This window comes from Gymnoscopelus microlampas (genome assembly GCF_963454915.1).
Source record: "Gymnoscopelus microlampas genome assembly, chromosome: 4".
NCBI classification, from domain to species: domain Eukaryota; kingdom Metazoa; phylum Chordata; class Actinopteri; order Myctophiformes; family Myctophidae; genus Gymnoscopelus; species Gymnoscopelus microlampas.
In genome coordinates, this window is record NC_139941.1 from 40618122 (window position 1) to 40634541 (window position 16420).

Consider the following 16420-nt stretch of genomic DNA (forward strand, 5'->3'; position numbering starts at 1 on the left):
AACTGCACTGTAGTCTCCAAACTTTACTTTTGTTACATTGTGTGGGCCACCTACAAAAGTAAACTTTAAAGCAAAAGCAGTGGCATAATTTACAGTCTTATAATTGGATGTTTTATGAAATTGTGCCTAAGATGGCTGGAATAGGGGAATACATTCTCTATTCGCAGAGCAATGATTATACATTTCATATGGCTGACAAATGAGTATGAATTATGGATATCCTCTAACAACTAAGGGGTACATACAGTATGTATAATGATAGAAGAGCAAGAGCAACATGACATTCAAGATAACTTTTAATGAAAAGACTAAATGGAAATAAGATAAAACTAATAGAAATAGAAAAGCTTGATCAAAGTCACATCCATGTGAGAGCTTCCAACGAGTTCTGTTACATTTGGACCAAACAAACATGAATAATTCTGCATTATGTTGTTTATTGGGCACCTCTGCATATTGGAATACCAGCTGTGAGTGCAAAAAAAGGTTTCCCACATGCAGCTTAGCTGTCTGCATACCCTGGTCACGCAAGTGAAGCTTCTCTCGCGTCCTCTCTGCAATATTAGCAAGAATTGTCTCCGCCAGGCCGAAAGGCATGGCCGAGACTTATGTTATGTACCCTGTCCGTCCGTTCGCGTGTCCGTCTGTGCTCAGCTAATCTCCGGCTTGATTGCAGTGAAACTGTGCCCACACACTCCCTAGATGCCAGAGCAGAACCTCTGGTATTTTTTTTTTACATTGGCCTGTTATAGCGCCTCCAGGAGGCCAATTTTTGCGAAACATTTTTTTTGTCCAAACATCACGCAAATCGGTACACAGCATCTCTATAGTCATTAGACGAAACAGGTCTTTTCATATTCCATCCTGATTGACTAAGATTGGCTTCCAAAGTTTGCAGGAGTGCTCCGTTTTGAACAAATCATGAACACAGCGTGCGATTTCCGTGAAATCTTGCACGCACATTCCCACTAGGCCGAGGAAGAAATGCCACTTGAAATCTTTCAAATCAGCCTCATGGTGGCGCTATAACAACCTATAACTGCACAAATCTGTATAAAACTGTATGCACACTCCCTAGAGGCCAAGGAAAAAGCTTTGCCCTGCATTTTTCACATCTGCCTTTTGTAGCGCCACCAGGAGGCAGACTTATGTAAAAAATATATATATATATTACTCCTTCAGATTTTATCAAAATTTCACGCAAATTGGTACACATGATCTCTAACAGTCATGTGATCAAGACGGATCTGTTTGATTTTTCATATTCCATCCTGATTGGCTAAGATTGACATCTAAAGTTTGCAGGAGTGGCTCGTTTTAAACAAAATGTTGCAAATCATAAACCCAGCGTCCCATTGCGGTGAAACTCACGTTTGCACTACGTTGAGGAACAAATGCCACCCTTTTAACATTGCCCTATTATAGTGCCACCAGGAGGGCGATTTTTGCAAAAGATTTTTTTATATTACTCCTGTCCAAACATCAACATCAATCTCTATAGTCAAGCGATCAAGACAGATCCGTCTGATTTTTCATATTCCATCCTGATTGGCGAATTCCGAACATTGCTGGCCCACAATAACCTACCTGACCTGTGCTCCGAGGAGCACTTTTTGTAGTTACATATGTAAAGTAAAAAGGCTTTGACACATGATGAGGAAGAGGTTCATTGCAAAGTCAGTTCTTTTAATATTCTACAACAGGTTGGAGTAAACAAAGGCATTGAGGTGTTCGAAGCAACATCCACATGAGTTTGGTTTTATTTTATTATATAATTATAATTGTTGCTCAGGCTCTGTGATGGGCACTTGCGGGGGCTGTCCCTCGTAACTGTCTACCTTCCCAACCCAGTGGATGCCGTGTCCGTTCTCTCTGGGTGAGTGCTGGCGTTCCAGGGTAGAGAAGGTGGTGAACTGGACTCTTTTTCTCTTGCTGGTGGGTGAGTGGAGGGAATCGGTGTGCATGAGCTTGCTCCCGTGAGAGCCAGCGCAGCCCAGGGGAGAGTTCGTCAAAGATGACAAACAGCTGGGCCTCCTGGACAATGTCGCAGTCTTGTCGGAAGTGATGTCGATCACCGTAGTTGCTGTGTGGTTATCCTGCTGCAGGGGATCGCACGGCACGCTCATCACCAGCTCGGCATCTGTGCCGAGCCACACCCAGTCGTGCCTGTGGCCCGGGTGCTCCGGGCCATGAGAGGGGGGTTTCTTATGCCTGAACTTAACCACATAGGAGATGCAGTTGATAAGGAAAACCAGGATGGCCAGGCAAAAGACTCCCAGCAGGGCGTACATGCCAATCTCCAAGTCTGTGAGAGGCCTGTTCGCCAACATTTCCTCACCGCTCATATCAACGTCTACCGCCCCCTGGCCGGGCATGTTGCCCCGCGGGGGTAAGTTGTTATTGTTGACCAGGTTCCCAGGGGCCTTCACAGTGCTACCGAAGCCTGCGATGCCTGTGCCCTCTGCTATCGTGTTGTCTGAGCCGTAAGCTCTGCTGCTCTCACTGGGACTGCTCATCATGTTGACATTGTTCACAGGGCTGCTAGGTGTTCTTTTATTGGCCTTCTTTCCCACTCCGCCTAAGCTGCCGCTGGTAATGATGGTGCGCTCTGTTGACTTGATGGTGGTGATCTGCAAGGCGCTCTCCTCTCGCTCCATGCCGTCTAAGGTGCTGGATAGGGGATCCCAGGAAGGGCGTGGCTTCTCCCTCTCGCTGTCTGCCACTTCTACCCTGTCATTCCCATAATCGCTGCTGCTGTCCTTGCTGCCTCTGCGGCTGCCTCCACCTCCTCCTCTGTCACCGCTGATGGCACGGTCGCTGACGTTTGGCCGGCCACTATTGGCCTCAAACTTGACCTTGAGGCTGGCGTTGCCCACAGCCAGGATGCTCTTGCGTTTGGACTTCTCGCAAGCTTCACAGATTGATATCTCCACCCTAACCAGGACCCCCTGGCCCTCGCCCTTAGCCACCACCCGCGGAGGTGAGCCTTGCACAGACACCACCCTGTCATCCAGAGATGTCACCACAATGCGGTAGTAAGAAGGATCATAAATGTCCAGCGGCGTCTGAGAGCCATCACTGAACTGCACCCAAGAACTGACCAAAGCTTCCTGTAAGAAATAAGCGAACAGGAGAATCAAGAAGATTATGTTAAGGACTTAATGCTAATCACAACGTCACAATGTGCACTAATGAATGTCAGTCCTTCACAACCGGGTGCATTCATTGCACTATACTGTATTTTCAAAGGAAATCATGGCAAGTGTCAGGGACTGCTGAAAGATCTCATGGATGCTTTTAAGACCCTGGAAGACATCATATTTTCTTTGGTCCCACTTGCAGTCACTGCTTTGATAAACTGAAAGATCTATGCTGCATTGAAGTCTATTAACGTGCAGCATATCTCTGGCTTTTAAATGCCGATGAGACATTTATCTGACTAACAATGGCACCTACCTCGTTGGGGCTCCACAGCACTTCCTGTGTAGTGGTGGTCGCCAGAATGGCCCTGTTGCTCCCTGTGCTGAGCTGTAGGGACAGGGAGAGGCCAGTGACCAGCTGGACCCCCAACTCTGTAATGGTGACTTTGTCATCCACTACCCTGATGGTCTCCTTTGCCAGTATGATGTCAGAGAGTGGTGAAAACACCTAAAAATGCCACAATCCGGGTTAGTTGGTGGTTGGGCAAATCATATTCTCTTTAATGCAGACAGTGGACCCGTGTTGTTACCTGGATGGAGGTTGTCCCTAGATCACGTCCTGACAGGACCCGTCCTGCCTCTAGAGTGGCCACACTTTCGTCCTCCACTTTCATGAAGGAGCGCACTAGCCTAGTGACATCCACCTGCCAATCAGAGCCCAGAAAGTAGGCCTTGGGTTCCCGAGGATCGGTCTGCTCGGCTGTGAACTGTGCCAGCACACTCACCAGTGCATGCTGAAACTGCAGCATGCAGCCCTTCCCCTTTCTGTCTTCCTCACTGCTCCAGCCAGGCCTGGGATATGAACACAATGCAAAAACACACAAATACAGGTTATGGTTGTCTGACACACACACTCCAATCACTGCACCTTGTCTCTTTGCTTTATTGGATCGCACTGAGTTATTGCAATGCATTAGGTAATCGTATTAAAATACCCAAACCACTTCTATAATTTTGGGATGACAATTGCTGGCCAAGCTGAGGGATGATCGTAAAACATGTCTGTTTTTTAATTATAATTCCAGAATTATCTGGGTCTCGAGAGTGTCCTACCTCTTTGTGGTGCCTATAGGCATCCTCCAGCTCTTGATCTGACTCAGCTCGGAGTCAGACACCTCGATCTGCAGAGGCAGCTCTGGGGACCACACGTCGAGCTCCAGCTGAGCACTCAGGTAGCTGTAAGTGAAGTTCACCGTCATCCTCACCTTACCCTTTGTCTCCTTGCCGTTCACAAACACATAGTCACAGCCGTCAGACACCTGGAAAACAGTAGAGATACAGAATGAAAAACAACATTCCATCAGAACACACATTTCGGCCATTATTTAGTTTGTGCTTCAGTAATTAAGGCTTGGATAAACTATATAAATCAAATGGGATAGACACCAGTGGAATTCATGTTTATCTTATATCCGATGACATTAAAGGTATCAAAATATTCACATATTTGTCACAATGTTTAACAGATAGGCCATCTATAACGCAATAAATAGTGTTGCAGTGGTCTTGCGGTTTGTGTGCCACTACACTAATGTCATCTAGCTGTAATAAACTATACAGGTGATCACCAGTTTGACGATTTAACAAGACACAGCATGGCCATTTTATGTTAATCAAAATATCATGAGGTGCAGCGTTGAACATTAATCCTTCACCACCAAGTACATTCATTACATTATAATTTCAAAGGTAACCTTGGCAAGTTTCAGTCACTGCTGAACGATCTCATGGACTTTTTAAGACCCTGAAAATGTGATACGCTCTCAGGTTTTCCTTGGTCCTATCAACAGTCACTACTTTAATGAATAGGATAATTTAGGCTGCATTGAAATTCAGCCACCAGCCACAGAGAGTGCACAGGGGAGTGGAGAAAAATGACTGTGACTTTGACGGACAGCCCAAGGAGGAATGCAAATATATGATTGCTGTTGTTCCCTTCCTGAACCAAGCAGCTAAGTTAGAGAGAATGTGCTGTTTTCTGGTAACATACACTACTTGTCAGATGATCCTGTGCCATCGTAGAATCTGCACAGTGAAAACTACTACTAGTTAAACTACTACTCTGGATTTTACTGAGTGAGTCAATCATTCTGCCAGTGGTGGAAAAAGTACTCGAATGTTTTACTTAAGTAAAAGTTTCAATACTGCAATGTAGAAGTACTCTGTTACAAGTAAAAGTCCAGACTCCAGAATAAAAAATGTACTTGAGTAAAAGTACAAAAGTAGTGGTATCAAAATGTACTTAAAGTACCAAAAGTAAACATACTAAAATGTTTGAAAATAGCAGATCTACAAGCTCACAACGCGTCGCATTGCGTAATTATATCTGCAAAGTAACTAAAGTTTTCAAATAATTGTAGTGGAGTAAAAGTACAATATTTGCCTTTGAGATGTGGTGGAGTAGAAGTAAAAGTATTGGAAATTGGAAATACTCAAGTAAAGTACAAATACCTCACAATTGTACTTAAGTAAATGTCACTTTCCACAACTGCATTCTGCTTTCAACATCAAAGCTTAAGCTTCTGAATGACCACATCATGGTGTCATCATGGCTGTTGCTATAACTGTAGTGGCCTGGCCTCTACCCTATGAATGATCCCATGCTTGACTTTCATCCAAACGGAGCAGATTTTTACAATATGCGGCACACACAAATGGCTGTTAATGCTGAGTTATGGAGAAGTGGCTTTGCAAGCATGAAATTGTCGACTAATCTATTTCCAGTGAGGTCATCTGCGGCGCTTCTGTTTTGATATACAGTGAAGAGAGGACATGGGCGACTGCTCGGCCATGCATCATTTGAGACCTTTGGCTCAACTCTGCTCAGCCTCACAAAGCCTCTTTGCCAAGATCTGTCTCGTCATCCTACTGTCCATTGACAGAATCCCAGAACAGTGGTTCTCAAACGTTCTCATGTCAAGGACCCCCAAATGAATATGAAAATATTTTGTCCGAGGGACCCCCCATACAAGATTTGAGTTGCAAAATCTGTGCGGCTTTTTTAATTCTTTGTGCATTGGGATGCGTTGTGAGCTTGTAGATTGGCAATTTTTTATAGCCTGATTTTATAGGGTTAAAGTGGTTATAATGTTATATTAACTGATTTTGATGCTATATTAACTGATTTTGATGCTATATTAACACATTTTGCCTGGAACCCCCTCAAGGACCCCTGGGGGTTCTTGGAACCCACTTTGAAAACCACTGGCCTATGGTGATTATCTTATTTTTTTTATTTTAAGGTCCCACAGTTGGATATGCATTAGGCCACTTTAGGCTACTTTTCTTTATTTAATTTCTTACTCAAATGTGTTACTCATTGTAAAAAGAGAAGAGTAAATCTGTCCCTGGAAAGGACAAAGAATTAACTGTGCTCAAGGAAGCTATTTAACTTAACTGGTGTCTGCCCCTAAGTGTTAAATTTACATTACATTACAGTCATTTAGCAGACGCTTTTATCCAAAGCGACTTACAATACCGGTAAGTGCATTCAACATAGGTAGGGAACGAAACTACTAATCACCAGAAGTATTAAGTGCATTTCCTGCAAAAACAAGCAACCAAGAGTATACCTAAATTTAACTCTGAGAGTGTACAAATTGAACCAAATGGAAACGTAGTGGTCCATTTGGTTCCATATGTACACTCTGTTACAGACCCGTAAGGGACCATTTGGTTTCTAACTATCAATCATTTAGCTGGGGACCACCGGCAACCGCCTCAAGGACCGCTGGGGGTGCCCAGACCCCATGTTGAGAATCAGTGGCTTAGGATATCAGTGTTTTGGCTGGAAGCATACACTATGCTTACTTCATTCAAAACTCTAAAAAGTGCTCCTCGGAGCACAGGTCTCCGCCAGGCCAGGAAGATTAATGTGGGCCAGCAATGTTTGCAAAAATCTTGGTGCTATAAAGTCTCCTGGTGCTATAACAGGCCGATGTGAAAGATTTGGGTCAGAGGTTCTGCTTTGGTGTGTGCACTGTTTCACATCAATCGGGCCAACGGTGCCGGAGATTAGCTGTTCATAGACGGACGGACGGACGGCCAGACGGACAGGGTGCAAAACATAGTCTCAGCCGTGCCTTCGGCTTGCCGGAGACAAAAAGACACAGAAACAGTAGAAGTTTTATTTTCTGGGTAGATGTGTAATTCCATGATGTGAGAAAAGGATCAAATAAGTTCAAAGGTTACACAGTAAATCCTCAGTGTTTATCCATCCATCCAGGATTTGACTATGCTCACTGAGTCTCGGAGTATGATAATTAAGTAATTCTGCCATGCTCTTATCCATATTAATAAACCTGTCAGTCTGTCAATCACTCATTGACGACAACACACATACACACCTACACACTAAAAGCCATTCCACCACTGCAAATTCAACTTTTGCAGCGACGTGTTGTGAGTTTGTAGATATGCTATTTTCGGTGTGCGACACGATGCGCAACCAAGTATAACTCAGGCTTAAGGACGTCATGCTGTGTAGTGTAGCTCTATGACTGGCAGATATGACACCCCTCAGTCACACCAGAAGAGAAAACATCCCAGTCAAGCTGTCAGGCTAAGAAGATTAAAGGTATTTTTTGTGACTGTTGCTTAGAACTGGTCAGCAAACATAGAGCTTAGCTGAGAACAACACAAAATACTACTACAGTGTAGAGTGAATTGATCATATAACCCACATTACACTCTTTGACATAATCCATTGTCAACACCCGTGCTCTCTTAATAAATTAGACTTACATGTATTTGAAATACCTCTCATATTAACTGAAAGCCCACATTTCACTTATCACTTGATAATAATAATAATAATGATGCTAATAATCTTAATTAGATTATAGAGCACATACAGTACGTTACAAAGTGCTTGACATAAAACTGAAGGAATAATAAAATCAAATAAAGCAACAGAGTCAAAACATGATGACATGTATAAAAAGCAGTGTGAAATAAACTTGAAAGCACTCTGCGGTGCCTCTGGCTTGGCCGTGCATCCATTGGAGGTCTTTGTAGCTGTACCAGGGACTACTACAGGGTTTATCAGGGTGCCTGTCAGCGGGGGTGTTGAACTGAGTGCAATAGGGTATTCCTCCTCACACGCTATGTCGTCGTGGTGACTATGTCGTCCTCATTGACAGGTGAAAAGAAGCAGCAGGCGATTCCATGTGTATCAGAGGAGGCATGTGGTTTCAATAACATCCCTATGAGCAACCAGTCCGAAGACCCAGCAGTGACAAGACTGCACAAATATGTGGGGAATTCGGGAATTGACTTAATTGGGAGAAAAATGGGCAAAACTGCCAGAAAATAAATAAACATCTGTTGTTTGTTTGCGCAATTTGTCTTTTCCTGGACATTTGAACTTGACAGAAGACGTGTGAAAGCCTAAGGAGTGATAAACAGGAAAATGTCAAGAGAGCTGCTTCTCGCTAACCTTGGATAAATACACTCAAGCCCTTTGACATCAGGAGCCACTGCTCTTTGCTTCCCCTTGCTTTCAAATCCATCAGTAAATACAGCAGCTCTCCTCATGGGTTCATAGGAAAACAGGGCAAAGTTAGTGGATGGAGGCAGTGATGTATGAACATTGAGGTCAGGTCTGGCAGCTCAATATCTGATGATTGTAGTGGGTGTGGTTGATGGGAAATGTCACTGGGGCCCACTCAGTTTGGGGAAAAAAGGAGGGGGAGGAGAGTTGACTTTGGTACAACTTCTTTGTCCCTCCTGTCACACGTACAGCCAACTACCCCCCTCAGGAGCCTTCTGTTATTTTTTACACCAAATTGACTCTTTGGTCTCTTAAACCAAATATTATGCTTCATCGTACGACTGACATCACTTGCGGATGAAAAGGGAAGCGACAGTAATACGACATTGTATAAGTTAGGTTTCATGCCTCAGCGACAAAGTGTTGTGTGACGGGCTGCTCAACAATAGTGTTGTTGCCTGAAGCCTGAAGCATAAATCAGGCTTTGGGGCTGGACTGACCACACACAGACATCCAGCATTCCACCATTTACAGGCGGCTAAAGCAATTTTGTCTTACCACTTCTTAGTGATTGGACATTTGTTCACAGTTCTGTGAAGCATACAAACTGTGATACCTCAGAGGTTTGCCAAGGATGCAGTTGAGATTAAATGAAATTACCGGTATGTATGTATGTATGTATGTATGTATGTATGTATGTGTATATATATATATATTGGGTCCCCTTCTTTTTTTCCCCTCTACACCAAATCTCTTCACCGAAAATAGCAGATCTTACAAGCCTGTAGATTTGCTATTTTGACCAAATGTATTCCTATAACGACATGCGCTGAAAAGAGACGCTAGGGTTTATGTGGATAAATCCGTGAACTGCAAAACCCCGGGAGGACCTATTAATACTAAATCCTACCTTGAGGACATCTTCATCAGAGGAGCTACAGTCTGTGTAGTCGGATACGTCAGTGACTGCTCCATCCTCCTCCACTGCTACGGTCCTCACAGGCATTACCACCTTCTTCCCAGTTAGTACAGCCGTGTTCACAATCTCCGTGTCCTGCAGAGAGGCCAAGAGAATCAGGAATAGTAAAGGATATTCACTTACAGCCTAAGGGTGATGGAAATTACTTTACCGTGTAATTACATGTTACATTTTTACATTTTAGGCGTCTGACCTACAATATCAGTTTCATGCCATGGTGGGGGTTTGCGTTCAGTGAAGTGAGAGTTCAGCATTAGAATTAGCTGAAATGCAGAGAATGGCAATTTTACAGTATGAGCGAGGAGGAATTAAACCTTCCCAATGCCACACATTTCTATGTCCTTTGATTCATGTATATTAATGAAGCGCTTAGTAAAGAAATACAAGCCAGGCAGAAAATGCTTTTTTTTAAGACAGGAAAAAGATCAGATGCAAATGGAGAAGTAAGGAAGAAGGACCAGGGAATGCGACATTTCTTTGAATTCTTTTTTGTTTCTTGAAGAGATGTGACTTTAAGTGATTGAGTCTGCATTCCCAACTGGGTTGGAAAGGTCATTCCACCATGTGAGCTAGAAGATATGACATGATACTGACCATGATATTGTCATGATACTGACGTAATACTGACCATGATACTGATGTGATACTGACCATGATACTGACCATGATATTGTCATGATACTGACATGATACTGACCATGATATCTGACCATGATACTGACATGATTTTCCTTTGGGTCAATATAGTGTGTTTCTATAATGGTGGTTACACAACTATCTTTGACAAGAGACTTAGGTATTTAATGATCAAATATCAACAACTCAATAATTAAGGCATCTGATTTCTCTCTCTCTCTCTCTCTCTCTCTCTCTCTGTACATGTGTTTGCACAAGTGCAGCGTGCATGGAGTGCAGAGGAGGGCAGTAGTCTAATTACACATGCATTCATGAACTCAAATTGAAATAGACAGTTGGCTTGAATTCAAAGGCATACAAAATAACCAGATGGGAAACTTGAATTTCTATGTAAACACAGCTATTTAATAAAACACATGTTTTAAGAAGTAACAAAATATTTCACATATCCCTTTTCCACAGAATACCCAGAATTGACAGGGGTTATCCCTTTTCCACAGAATACCCAGAATTGACAGGGGTTATCCCTTTTCCACAGAATACCCAGAATTGACAGGGGTTATCCCTTTTCCACAGAATACCCAGAATTGACAGGGGATATTGAACATTGAATTATGCATTGAGGAGTGAGTTGCTTCTCTCCAATGAAGGTTATAGCTTTGGAGCAGGTCCATGAAGCAGGTCCATGAAGAGAAGCTTCATATTGATAAGATTTTAGCTACAATAGGAAGGGCAGTGTCTGTCATTAGGAGGTGTGCCTATTTCCTGACAGACCACTCAATCAGGCAGGTTTTACAAGCAATGGCTTTGTCTCATCTTGACTATTGTTTGGTTATTAAGGTCAAGTGCAACAAAAATACATTTGCACAAGCTTCACATTGTGCAGAACAAAGCTGCATGTCTAGCTCTTCACTGTTCATCCAGGGAGAGTGATGAGGCCATGCATGATGTTATCTCCTGGCAAAAACATTTAGGATAGACCTTCTCATAGACTTCTTTTGAAATGTTTGTACTTTCGGATGTAAGTGGTGCAGGGCTAAAGTTCCTGCCCAAAACAATTGCTATAGCTGTCTCTTCTACACAGCGCCTGGACTGACGCGAGTTAGAGTGACAGAGAGAGGAGAGAGCAACAGAGAGACAGAGACAGGCCCGTTCCGTTCAAGCCCATGTGTGATTAACGACAACATACAGTACATGTGTAAATGTATCAACTGTGCAGTGCGCACCATGCACTGTGAAGTTGTGGCTCATGTACAAGTTTATGTAACCACTGTTCCTACGGTAGCACGTTTACATATTAGTAAGCTATAATTGACCACATGATAAAATATTAGACTGTCTTCATATGACTCCTGCACGGGACACAGACAGAGACAGACATACAGAAACAGATGGAGACACGCAGTTTTGATATTTCTGCATCAGACAGGGTAAGTATTATTATTGGGGCATGCCTCCTGGCAGAGATTTGTGCTCCAGTGATCGCGATTTTGTTGTTGTTTTTGTGCAAGTTGTGTGATGTGATGACATGAACCGTGCCAACATAAAATCATATACCCGAAAGTAGAAAATGTATTTTAAAATCTTGTCAATGATACATTTCAGACAATGACAACTTTGTATTAAAAATCCAAGCAATAGGTGAAAAAAATACATGAGATTAAGTAGGTAACCCCCGATCTTCATAGTGGTTTTATTCTGCACTTTTTTGTCTTTGGAGTCAATATTGATGAATTTCATCACTTGTTTTGGTATTTTGCAGTATAAAATAAGTTTGTTCATGACCATCCATTTCATGAAGCAGATATATCAAAATGAAGAAAAAACATAGAGTTGTTTTGTTCCACCTCAGTTACAGCCCTTTTGGGTTTGTACTAACTGTGTGTGTTCCACCTTTGAAATGAAAATCCCCCCCCTGGTACTATGTAGCAGATATCTCTGCTATAATAGCCCATTATACTATGCAACAGCAGCTGTTTCAGTACTTCATTCATTAAGGCTAAATAGTGATCAGTCCGAGCTAATGTCCCCCCTGGCCCACCATCAAATCTCCTCATGTTTGGCCTTCAGTCTGAGGTCAGCCTCTACTCGCCAGGAGAGATGAACCATGTCAAATTTCTATCACAAATAAAACTAGCATGGTCTCGTATTTGTAAGCATTCCAAGCTGTACTGTAATGGAAATGCAGCAGAGCACACAGCACTGCTCCTGGCACACAGCCAATAGCTTATCAACTGAGATATGTCGTCATCGTGTAAATGATTACATTTAAACATTTGTAGCATCAATATGTGATCAAAGATACTCAAATTCAGAGCTGGTCCGCATAAGAAAAAAAGTGTTAGCCTTATGAAACATTTTAAACAGTATGGTTGTTATAGGAGAAAATGTTTCAGGATTTCAAAAAACATGTAATTTTCACAAATCAGAGTTGTTTCACATGGGCACTATATTTATTTAAATACACAACGTAAATCTAATTGATCAGATCTAATTGAACAAGAAGTCCCATACCGTATCAGTCTCGAGAGATATTTGGGGTAACTATAAGGCCTGTAAACACTGCTGCTTCTGTTTCTGACATTACGGGACTCGCTCTTCTGCGGTGTTCTGTCTGTGTCTGACAGACCTTCTTTTTAGTTATCTGTAATATATATTCCCTAGAGAATCTCTTAAGTTACACCAATGTTGTTCTTGTTAAGTAGTTTGTCTATGCTTATTCATTAAGATTATAAAGATTGCTTGTGTCATCTTGTCGCAGGCTTTCCACAGGCATTTTACAGGTATGGTACAGGTGCTTTCCATGGTTGCTGCACTACTACGGTATATCAACCCGATCTCGCACAACTTAGTATACATTGCAAGGAGTGTCATTCCGTGTCATAGACACCTAGAAAACCCGAAAATCCGTGCAATGTATACTAAATTGTGTGAGATCTGTTGCAACTTTTTAAATCAGAGCTTTTAACAGCTTTGCATGTGAAATTAACTATGACTGGAAAACTACTAGACGATCCGGGCACTCAGAAAGTTAAAAGAGGAGAACAGGCTTTATAAATGAATAAAGCCTGTTCTCCTCTTTTATCTTGGATCTTTCATGTTTTTTCATGTTTTGTATCCCGCTGGATCCAGGAGCACCACAGACACTTTTATAGAACTTTTTTCTCTGTGAGCACCTGGTCATTCTGCTTTTATCATCTACATGGCATAGACATTTGAGATGACTGTGGATTCATTATGGAGGTTGTACGGTAGGAGTGACACCAACAAAGAACATCATGGCAGCTGTTCGGTACTGTAAGGAAACATGGGTGACCAGACCACTGCCAGAATGGAACAGAACAAAAAAGAACAGAGGCATCAGCTATCTGACAGTTGACAACACAAGGTCACTCTCCCTACCTCAAAATAGAACCCATTTCCTAAATCAGCCTTCAGTGTGTTACATACAAGACAGGAGTCACAACAAAGTGCATTTTAATTATATATTCATATGCAACAACTCAAAGGATGAAATTAGAGCATAGAATGTTATTGGAAACATTGCTTTTTGGCTGTATACTCACCATTACAAGGGGGGCCAGGCCTACAAAGTCTCTCTGAGTCGTATAGATCCTCATAGGTCCTTCTGTCTTCACTCCATCCTTCGCTCCGGTAGGTAGCTCCAGCTTCCATAGGATCACCTGGCTGTCAAGAGGACTGCTCAACTCGGCCACCTCAAAATCCATCTGAAGCACCTCCAGCAGGCTGCTGTCAAGCCTGGTGGTGAGCAGCATAATAGGGGGTTAAAAGAAATACTGGTATTTTTTACTATACAGGTAAAATCAGGTATTTCACTCGACGGTACTGTGTGTTCAGTACTATGCACGTACAAATACATATATGTGTGGAAATATATACCATATGTAAATATGAGTAGGTACACACTTGACTTACATAAATAATGTACATTATGTTCAGAAAAAATGGATAAAATGATTTTTCTGCCAATCGAATGAGATGGTACTACATGTACTGTAGATGACCTTGAGGCGGGAAGATTAGGTGATTTGGTGAGGACATGCAATCTAAGTGGTGACAAAAATGAATGGAGCTGAACTGTGCCTGTGACAACAGATGCCTGGGGCTATGCAAGCAGCCTGCATGCATTAAACAAATAGGCCACTCAGTGACAACGCCTCGCTTTTTATGATTTTATTGACGTAACATAAAATTCCAGAGACACCCTGGACACGCTGCCACTACATTGTGGAAGGCCATGTGTATACACGGCCTATTGTTCCTGGCTGTGTCAGAGTGAGGTCAGAGGTCCACCCGCCTGCCGGCCGGCCCGCCTGCCCACCCTCCCATTAGCCGATTTTAATGTAAGATAAAATAACACTAACTAATCATAATTAATACTGCAGGGCAAAACAGAGATTTTACATAATTAAATAATCTCAACATATTTCAATGAGACAAAGACTACAAACAAAATGGTCTTCTGGTGAAGTATCAAAACAAGACATGTTCAATTCCCATAAGCATGTCCATATCCCTTTTAAGCATGCATTAACACAGATATTCCCATTTTAATCTGATCCGATAAATTGGGGGGGTGACAGTACGCTGTCATTCTTGTGAAAACAGCAGGAAAATTGTGCTTACACAGCTGGCTTATGGCCAGCACTCTATCTATAAGTGGCAGCATTTTGTCTGAAGATCTACAGTAAAGCAAGCTGTTGTGACAGGGAATAAAGGGTTTTAATGTACACTACAGCAATAATTCTTAGTGCTTTAGTATGGCTAGGACCAGAGAGACAAAACACACATGAAATCCCCAAAGTGAAGTAACAGTAGACACACTCTCAGTCTCCAGCATACTTGGCCCCCTCCTTTTTACAGTGTGGCTGTGAGATCCACGTAAAGCCACGCCGTTGTCGGACCCCAGTCCTGCAGCAGAGTCCCAAATCTCGACTAAATCTCTACTGAAAATAACCGATCTATAGCTGGCTATTTTTCAGCAAATGTTGACCTATTTGTGGTGGATGTTCACCTATTGTGACATGCCCGATGGGCATTGTCCAGAATAAGGATGCTTGGTAGTTCCTCCGTGACATTTTAGAACATATTGTGTATTTGTCTAACTGCCTTTGAGAGAAAAAATATGCTACCCAAGAAGTGGCTTTGGCAAGCAATGTCCTAATCCTCAGTGAACGGTGAAAACAACTTAATGAGGTCAAAGCAGTAATGACTTCCACAGTAAAGGTGAGCGTACCGTGCATGTGAGCCATGCGAAATGTCTGTTGCATCCATTGCCTTTTGATGTTTTATATTAGTCAACTTTAGTCCCTCAAAAATGTTTCAGCGGAAATAGGCAACAACCGTATAATTATTATTTCACATTTTCAGGAGCGTATTGTACTGTGACCACTGACCCAGTTATTTATGCTTATTCTTGCAATGATGCAAGAATAAGATTCATGTTCACTGTCTTACAGAATAGTGAACATAAATGTTTTACTTTCTGTAAGCTATACTTGTTATGAAAAGTTGTTGTTTACCGCCACTGAGCAAAGAAGGCCTTACATGATACATTTAGGACCTCAAATCAGCTCAGCTCAGCTGTTCTATATAAGGTATGTTATTTCTTCCATCTAATGATTTCCCACAGGTAAAAGCATCACAGGAGTTACTATTCTATTTACACTTGTTTTGGGACCAACTTTAGATTTTTGCTTACATTTAGAGCTTAGATTTGGGACAATAATACTATTCATATGATAATGCATACAAAGTACATATTAAACTATTGTATGCTATTCAACACAGTTCTGGTGCAACTGCTTCTTTACTATGAAGAATCATGTAGTTCCACTGAGCTCATTCTGTTGTTAAAATAGGCAATACAAATTTCTCCTGTGCATACTTGTTGTCTTCAGAGGATGAGATGTCCTACCCTCTAAACCTTTGATAGACTTACATCAAAGGGTATAAGTGAAGGTAAATACACACTGTGTAACTTCACTTAAAAGACTAACCCGGAATTTTATATGCAAACCCGTTTCCTTATCAAATATTTAAAAGATCTGCTCCAATGCTTTTCTCCGGTAGAAAAACCTGACTATGGTTCAA

At 42.1% G+C, this 16420-nt stretch overlaps 1 protein-coding gene across 1 annotated transcript in view; it reads right to left on the reverse strand.

Moving 5' to 3' along the window:
* Positions 1–1775: 1775 nt before the first annotated feature.
* Positions 1776–16420, reverse strand: part of LOC311043129 (transmembrane protein 132D) — a gene marked incomplete at its 3' end in the record, with an annotated part of 33105 nt that continues 18460 nt past the window's right edge. The window contains exons 4-9 of the mRNA XM_084054308.1: positions 13873–14065; positions 9602–9745; positions 4254–4459; positions 3731–3992; positions 3457–3648; positions 1776–3110 (exon numbers count right to left, since the gene is read on the reverse strand). Coding sequence (XP_083910434.1) covers positions 1776–3110; positions 3457–3648; positions 3731–3992; positions 4254–4459; positions 9602–9745; positions 13873–14065 — 2332 coding nt within the window. The remainder of the gene's footprint in view (positions 3111–3456; positions 3649–3730; positions 3993–4253; positions 4460–9601; positions 9746–13872; positions 14066–16420) is intronic.